The sequence below is a fragment of the Cebus imitator genome, unplaced genomic scaffold (assembly GCF_001604975.1).
Source record: "Cebus imitator isolate Cc_AM_T3 unplaced genomic scaffold, Cebus_imitator-1.0 Scaffold118, whole genome shotgun sequence".
NCBI lineage: Eukaryota > Metazoa > Chordata > Mammalia > Primates > Cebidae > Cebus > Cebus imitator.
The window spans coordinates 1,962,498-1,970,810 of NW_016107433.1; the positions used below are offsets into that span (position 1 = coordinate 1,962,498).

At 39.9% G+C, this 8,313-nt stretch overlaps 1 protein-coding gene across 6 annotated transcripts in view; it reads left to right on the top strand.

Annotated features, from left to right (window-relative positions):
* The window catches only part of ZFP90 (ZFP90 zinc finger protein), a 24,804-nt gene extending 16,714 nt beyond the window's left edge, over window positions 1-8,090 (top strand). For all 6 annotated transcript variants that reach the window (XR_001828348.2, XR_001828349.2, XM_017539317.2 and 3 more), the window contains one exon: window positions 3,971-8,090. Coding sequence is in view for 4 of the 6 variants with exons in the window: in XM_017539317.2 (XP_017394806.1) it covers window positions 3,971-5,616 (1,646 nt within the window). In the remaining 2 variants the exon portion in view is untranslated. The remainder of the gene's footprint in view (window positions 1-3,970) is intronic.
* Window positions 8,091-8,313: the final 223 nt, after the last annotated feature.

The following is an 8,313-nucleotide window of genomic DNA, read 5'->3' on the forward strand; positions in this document are numbered from 1 at the left end:
AAAACAAACAAAAAAAAAAAAATAGAATCCAATGGATTCTTAATTGCTCAGGCTGGACACCGTAATTAGTTTAGTCTCTTATTTCAACCCAGGTTATTTTCTTCCTATGAGAAGTAGCTTAGATTTTCTTGCCTTTTAACTTCTACTCGTGGCACTGTAAACCAGGGCCCCAATTTTTAAATTATTTATTTGTTTGTTTATTTATTTTATTGAGACAGGCTCTCACTCTGTCACCCAGGCTGGAGTGCAGTGGCATGACCTTGGCTCACTGTACCCTCTGCCTCCCAGGCTCAAGCAATCCTCTCACCTCAGCCTCCCAAGTAACTAGGGCTATAGGCATGTGCCACCATACACAGCTAGTTTTTTGTGTTTTTGGTGGAGACGAGTTTTCCCTATGTTGCCCAGGCTGGTCTCTGAAACACCTGAGCTCAAGCGATCCACCCACCTTGGCCTCCCAAAGTGCTGAAATTACAAGCATGAGCCACTGCACCAGCCTTATTTTTTATTTTGAGACAGGGGCATGCCCTGTCACCTGGGGTGGAGTGCAGTGGCTCAATCACAGCTCACTGCAGCCTTGACCTCCTGGGCTCAATTGGTCCTCCTCCCTCTGCTTCCCAGAGTGTTGGAATTATAGGTGTGAGCCCCTGCTGAGGTCTCAGATTTAGATTGCTATAATTCCCAATTGGAATAGCTCACTCTGTTTTTTCTTTTTATAAATCAAATGGATTTTTAAAATTATAGCTTTATTGTGATATAATTCACATACCATGAGATTCACCCCTTTAAAGTGTGTAGGTCAGTGATTTTTTCATATATTCAGAGAGTAGTATTAGACAGTTGTAACACTATCTAATTTCAGAATATTTTCCTCACCCAGCAAGAAACTTCATACCCATTAACAGTTACTCCCCATTCCCTACTCCTTTCAGTACCTGGTAACCATTAATCTAATTTCTATTTCTATGGATTTTTTATATCCTGCATAGTTTGCATAAGTGGAATCATGCAATATGGCACTGGCTTCTTTCACTTAGCATCATGTTTTCAAGGTTAATCATGTTGTAGCATGTATCAATACATCATTCTTTTTTACCATTGAGTAATATTCCATTGTATGGATATACCACATTTTGTTTAATTATTTATCAGTTGCTGGACCACACTGGATTTTATTTATTTATTTGTTTATTTATTTGAGACAGACTCTCACTCTGTCAGTTGCTGAACCACACCAGATTTTACTTATTTATTTATTTATTTTTGAGACAGATTCTCACTCTGTCTGCCAGGTTGCAATGCAGTGGCATGATCTTGGCTCACTGTAACCCCCACCTCCTGGGTTCAAGCAGTTCTCATGCCTCAGCCCCCCGAGTAGCTGGGACTACAGGCATGTACCAACACACCTGACTAGTTTTTGTATTTTTATTAGAGATGGGGTTTCTTTTACTAAAACTCCTGTTGGCCAGGCTGGTCTCAAACTCCTGACCTAATATGATACACCTGCCTTAGCCTCCCAAAGTGCTGGGATTACACGCCTGAGACACCACGCCCAGCCACTGGGTTTTAATTCTTTATCTTCTCTCTTTATTTTATTTTTTTGAGATGGAGTCTCATTTTATTGCCCAGGCTGGAGTGTAGTGGTGTGATCTCAGCTCACTGCAACCTCTACCTCCCAGATTCAAGCAATTCTCCTGCCTCAGGTTCCCAAGTAGCTAGGACTATAGGTGCACGCTGCCACACCCAGCTAATTTTTTGTAGTTTAGTAGAGATGGGGTTTCACCGTGTTGCCCAGGCTGGTCATGAACTCCTGAGCTCAGGCAATTTGCCCACCTTGGCTCCCAAAGTGCTGGAATTACAGGCATGAGCCACCATGCCTGGTCTAATGCTTTATTTTCTTAAAACTTCTGACAAACCCTTGCTATTACTCTCTGTACTTTACTATAGGCAATAGAAACTTCTTTGATTTAGAAGTTCCCTATCAGCCTGGCATGGTGCCTCATGCCTGTAATCCCAGGACTTTGGGAGGCCAAGGTGGGCGGATCACCTAAGGTCAGGAGTTCGAGAGCAGCCTGACCAACATGGAGAAACCCCATCTCTACTAAAAATACAAAATTAGGCGGGTATGGTGACACATGCCTGTAATTCCAGCTATTCGGGAGGTTAAGGCAGGAGAATCATTTGAACCTGAGAGGTGGAGGTTGCAGTGAGCCAAGATTGCATCATTGCACTCCAGCCTGGGCAACAAGAGTGAAACTCTGTCTCAAAAAAAGAAAAGTTTCCTATCATTCAGTATTATCTTTCTATTCCTGCTAAAACAGATCCCCTTGGGTTGAACTTCTTTTAGTATTCTCTGTAAGTAGCATATCTTTTCCCTCATTAGGCAATATATTCTGCCTATCCAAAGCCATTTGTTATTTGAGTTCAAGGCCTGTCTAATCCATGAGACCTGATACTAATATATTTTTCTTCCTTCCCTGACAACAAATACCATTTATATCATGTACACTATAAAAACTCAGATTTAATAGTATACCATCTGATGGTTTTACCCTTTTTTAGTTGCCAAAAGGTTGTCTTGTTTCTATTCAAGCTATTTAGGAGCTGGCTGGGAAGAGAACTTTTCTCATTTATTCATTTTAACAAGCATTTTTTGCAAGTCCCACTTAGAAGGATTCTTAAAAAAATACAAGGCATTCTCGGCCCTCAGGAGTTGAGTCAGTTCTCATTGTAGGATAAGGAATTTGGAGGTTTAGGGCCTTATTGTTGTGATTTCCTGCTCAACATTTTATTATGAAAATTTTCAAATAGGAAAGTTGAAAAAAAATTTACAGTCAATACCACATACCTACCACCAAGATTATCACATTTGTTGTTGTTAACATATTATTTGCTTTGTTGGCATGTTGTTTTAATTACTTTATCATGTATTTCTTCATCTAGCTATCTATCAATCAATCTTACTTTTTTGATGCATTTCCAAGTAAGTTGCAGGCATAATTACATTTCACCCCTACACTTTTAGCATGTATGTTATGTCATTAACTAGAATTTAATATTTATTTTAGTTTTTAAAAGAAAATGTTACATACAGTGAAATGTGCAACTCTTATATGTACCATCCAGTTCATTTTAACAGATCCATTCACTTGTCTAACCCAAATTCCTATTGATATGGAACATTTCTATCACTCTAAAAAGCTCTCTGCCCTTAGTTTTTAAAAGTTACCATTTTTAAACCCTAAAAATTAATCAATTCACTTGTACCAGTGTTCTGAAGTAAAAGCAGGGACTTAGAGATCAATTTATTAGGCAGCTTGAAATAAATCCTTTTTGGTCAAGGGAGGTAATTAGTATAAAAGCAGAGCTCAAATAGATGGAAACCATAGTACCAGTTGTAAAGACAAAGATGATTTCCCTCCTGATCAAGGATCTCCTTGATCTCCAAGGGTTATACTTTAAAAACTGAGAAAATGTAGTATTTCAAATAATCTTTTCAGTTATATCACTGGGTACAGATTTTCTCTGCAGCAAATGCAGAGGAATGAAACCTGGAACCTCAGAGTTGACAGTAAAGAAATTATGAAATGGATGTATTAGGAAGACAGATTTTGTGGTGGTTTATAAAAGGATAGGCATGGAGAGTTATAGGATCCTAAGATGGACTATGATCCTGTCGCATTTGTATCTGTGCCTAACACAGTCCTGCTCACTTACTTTTTTATTTTCTAAGCAGCCGTCCTAGATGGGCTTTCCTCATTCTCTGGACTTACCACCCACATACTCTGGATCTGCAGTGTTCAGTATAATTTATTCACTCCTCCCTTTCTCCATTTTGGGTCTTGTTCCCAGGATACAGGACTGATTTCAAAACAGAGTTATGTGTAACTTATATTTCTTTCTTCATTCCTACTGTAGCAGTTTGTTTCAACAGGAAGGAATAGGGGACTTTTGCACTTTGGATTTCTTTCAGACTGGAAGACCAGGCCTGAATTCAAATCATCACATCTGCAGCAGGATGTATCCCACTGTACAGATGATCTCTCACGTGCTACATTAGAAGACTCCTGGGATGTTAGCAGCCAGTTAGACAGGCAACAAGAAAACTGGAAGAGACATCTGGGATCAGAGGCATCCACCCAGAAGAAAATAGTCACACCACAAGAAAGTTTTGAGCAAAATAAATTTGGTGAAAACTCAAGATTGAACACTGATTTGGTTACACAACTGAACATTCCTGCAAGAATAAGGCCTAGTGAATGTGAGACCCTTGGAAGCAATTTGGGACAAAATGCAGACTTACTTAATCAGAATAATATTCCTGCAAAAAAGAAACCCTATAAGTGTGATAAATGTAGAAAAGCCTTTATTCACAGATCATCACTTACTAAACATGAGAAAACTCATAAAGGAGAGGGAGCTTTCCCTAATGGAACAAATCAGGGAATTTATCCTGGAAAGAAACACCACGAATGTACTGACTGTGGGAAAACCTTTCTCTGGAAGACACAGCTTACTGAACATCAGAGAATTCACACTGGGGAGAAGCCATTTGAATGCAATGTGTGTGGAAAGGCCTTCAGGCATAGCTCATCTCTTGGTCAGCATGAGAATGCCCATACCGGAGAGAAACCCTATCAGTGTAGTCTCTGTGGGAAAGCCTTCCAGCGCAGCTCCTCCCTTGTTCAACACCAGCGAATTCACACTGGAGAGAAACCCTATCGATGTAATCTATGTGGGAGGTCCTTTAGGCATGGCACATCCCTCACTCAACATGAGGTCACACATAGTGGAGAGAAGCCCTTCCAGTGTAAGGAATGTGGCAAAGCCTTTAGTCGATGTTCTTCCCTTGTCCAACATGAAAGGACTCATACTGGAGAGAAACCTTTTGAATGTAGCATATGTGGGAGGGCTTTTGGTCAGAGCCCATCCCTTTATAAACATATGAGGATTCATAAAAGAGGCAAACCTTACCAAAGCAATAACTACAGCATAGATTTCAAGCACAACTCATCTCTCACTCAAGATGAAAGCACTCTTACTGAAGTGAAATCCTACCATTGTGATGACTGTGGGGAAGACTTTAGTCACATTACAGACTTTACTGACCATCAGAGGATCCATACTGGAGAGAATCCCTATGATTGTGACCAGGCTTTTAATCAGCAAGCTATTTCTCATCCTGGAGAGAAACCCTATCAATGTAATGTATGTGGAAAAGCTTTCAAAAGGAGTACAAGTTTCATAGAGCATCACAGAATTCATACTGGAGAGAAACCCTATGAATGTAATGAGTGTGGAGAAGCCTTTAGTCGACGCTCATCGCTTACTCAACATGAGAGAACCCACACTGGAGAGAAACCGTATGAATGTATTGACTGTGGGAAAGCCTTTAGTCAAAGTTCGTCCCTCATTCAGCACGAGAGAACTCATACTGGAGAGAAGCCCTATGAATGTAACGAATGTGGGAGAGCTTTCCGAAAGAAAACCAACCTGCATGATCATCAGAGAATTCATACTGGAGAAAAACCCTATTCTTGTAAGGAATGTGGGAAAAACTTCAGCCGAAGTTCAGCTCTTACTAAACACCAGAGAATTCACACTCGAAATAAACTCTAGGAACCTTGAAGTTAACGAATTTTCAGAATGCTTTAGCTAACGTGTTGTTCTGATTCAGGATCAGAGGATTCTTGAAGAGAGAGAGTTTGGGAATGTAATGAATTATGTGTGTGTTTGTATGTTGTGTGTGGAGAAAACTGCCAATAGATAGATGTTTTTTTTTTATATAAATAAAAGCCACATTCTCAGATCTGATTACAGACTGGTGTGAAAACATTTACATATATCGTATGTAGCTGGTTGAAAATTAAATGTCTGTATATTGGACTTTATAAAGCTTTTGAATATATGTATGCAGGAGATCATCAAGTTTCAACATCTTGACTTATAACCCCCAATGTTAACAGCTTAAAAAAAAATAAATTCCTGCAGTAATGACCAAAAATCATTTTAAAAATTGCTTGACAACTGCACCCAACTGCAGCTCTTACATTAACTTCACCGTGGAAACCAGTTCCACCTCCAGGAAGTCACCATTCAAAGAATTAGATTAGCTAGCCCAACCGCTTCATTGTACAGATGAAGAGACTGAAAGCCAAAGATGTGAAGTGGTTTCCACAGTATGATACAACCTATAGGGGTAAAGCTGGGTTAAGAATGCAGGTTTCCTGGATTTGGGGCCCCATGGCCTTGTCAGAGAAAAGGTATTTTAGAACTCAGAGGGCTTTAAAATAAATTTTAAGATATATCAGATACCCAAACATTTAATGAGCACCTATGGGTTGGACACTTTGGGAATTCCTAAAAGCATAAGTGGTAGCAAAATGTATGCAAATTTATCACAAACTGTTTAAAGCAACTTCTTGGAGGCGTACAAACCACAATTTAACAGAAACTGTAGATGGTTGAACTACTAGTGACTTTTTTTCCTTTTCCCAGTTACACTTATTATACTTTCAGCTAATATATGCCAGTTTCACAGAACTATTAAGTCCTCTTATTGTGATTTTTATGGCATGCCCATGAAAAAGCACTAGCTTAAGCCTGCAATATCAGATCAATGGCAAAACAACACAAAACTAAGAGGAGAATTTTCCCCTGTTAATTTTATTGTGGAAAAGTATAAGTCTAATTGCCCATTGCCATAAATTTTGTCTTTTACTCAATTTAGAGTAACACCATATACTGGCTCATTTTGTGTGTAAAGAAAATATTTCGCCATTAAAAAAATTAACTTGGCTAGGTATGGTGGCTCACACCTGTAATCCCAGCGTTTTGGGTGACTAAGGCACATAGACTGAGCCCAGGAGTCCAGGACCAGCCTGGACAACATGGTGAAACCCCACCTCCTTAAAAAAAATCCAAAAATTAGTGGTACATGGTGGCATGCAGCTGTAGTCCCAGCTACTCAGGAGGCTGAGGTGGGAGGATTGCTGGAACCCAGGAGTGGAGACTGCAGTGAGCTGAGGTCACAATACTACACTCCAGCCTGAGCAACAGAGCAAGACCCTGACACACACAAGTCAACTAAAATTTAGTTTTGTAATACCTTTCCGTCAGCTAAGCTTCAGTGGCCACACCATCCTGTAATGCCTCCCATGGACTATCCTAAAGGAATTTTTGGTCTGTTGACATTGACCATGCAGACAAATTTGGGCACAACTGGACACTGATCTCTTTTGTACAAGAGCTGCCTCCCAAAGATAGGTAAATTTTCCCAGCCCTAAATATGAATTGTGGGGCAAGATGATATTAGTGGTATTAATGGTGAACCTTTCCTACTGGCTTCTTTGCTTGCCTTTCTCTCATCCTGGATGGCATGAGGCAGCACCAAAACATTCTTCATTCTTTGCAGGGAAAAAAAAATGTGCATGGGGGCTGAAATATAGTATGTATAGCTCTATTAGTCTGTCCTCTGTGATGCAAAATGAAATATTCCATAGCAGATCTGCCCTTCTGAGATGCTGACCATCCAAAAACCCTTGTTTTTGGTACTCCATGATTAGGTCATACACTGTGCCAAGGCCATACTTGTATTGTCTGATAACATAGCTTGACAATGGGTAATTCTACTCACACCCTCCCTACTGATTGGCTAGGATGCCTGTCAGGAACTCATTTTGCTACTGGTTGTTTGGGGGTCCCCATAGTGAACTGCTTTCAGGAATGGCAAGAATTGTAACCAATTGAGTGCTGCCCCCACTGTTAATGGAAGTTTATAAAAACTTAGTTCCAGAAGATCCAAAGGAGACCACTGGTTTAAGTTTGGAGCCTGGCCTAGATCCAACCACCATCCTCTGAACTGCAGCACATCATCATTGACAGGGAGGGAGCTTAGGATGTATGTGTGGCTCATTGACAAGGTTTTCTTTTTTTTTTTTTTTTTTTTTCCACTTAAGATTTCAGAGGACAGAAGGTTTTCTTAGTCCCAGCAGCCATACACTATGCACTTATAGATACCCACCCTTTTAGGGCTATGTGAAATGCATCCTTGTAACATCATTGTATTCTTTCAATAAATAGCTTTCTGAGTTGAATGGGAGTCAGTTTGTCTTTTTCAATTTTCAGAACTTGGCTAAGATTAAAGAGTGATGCACCAAGAAGGAGGAATTAACTGCTAAACTCATCACAGCCAGGTGAGTTAATTATAGCTACCATTTACTGAATGCTTACTAATTTAAAGACATTCTGCTAAGTGTTTCACATCTGTCGTTTCATTCAATCCTTATAACTCCTGGTTAGTGGTGTTGTGGTAGC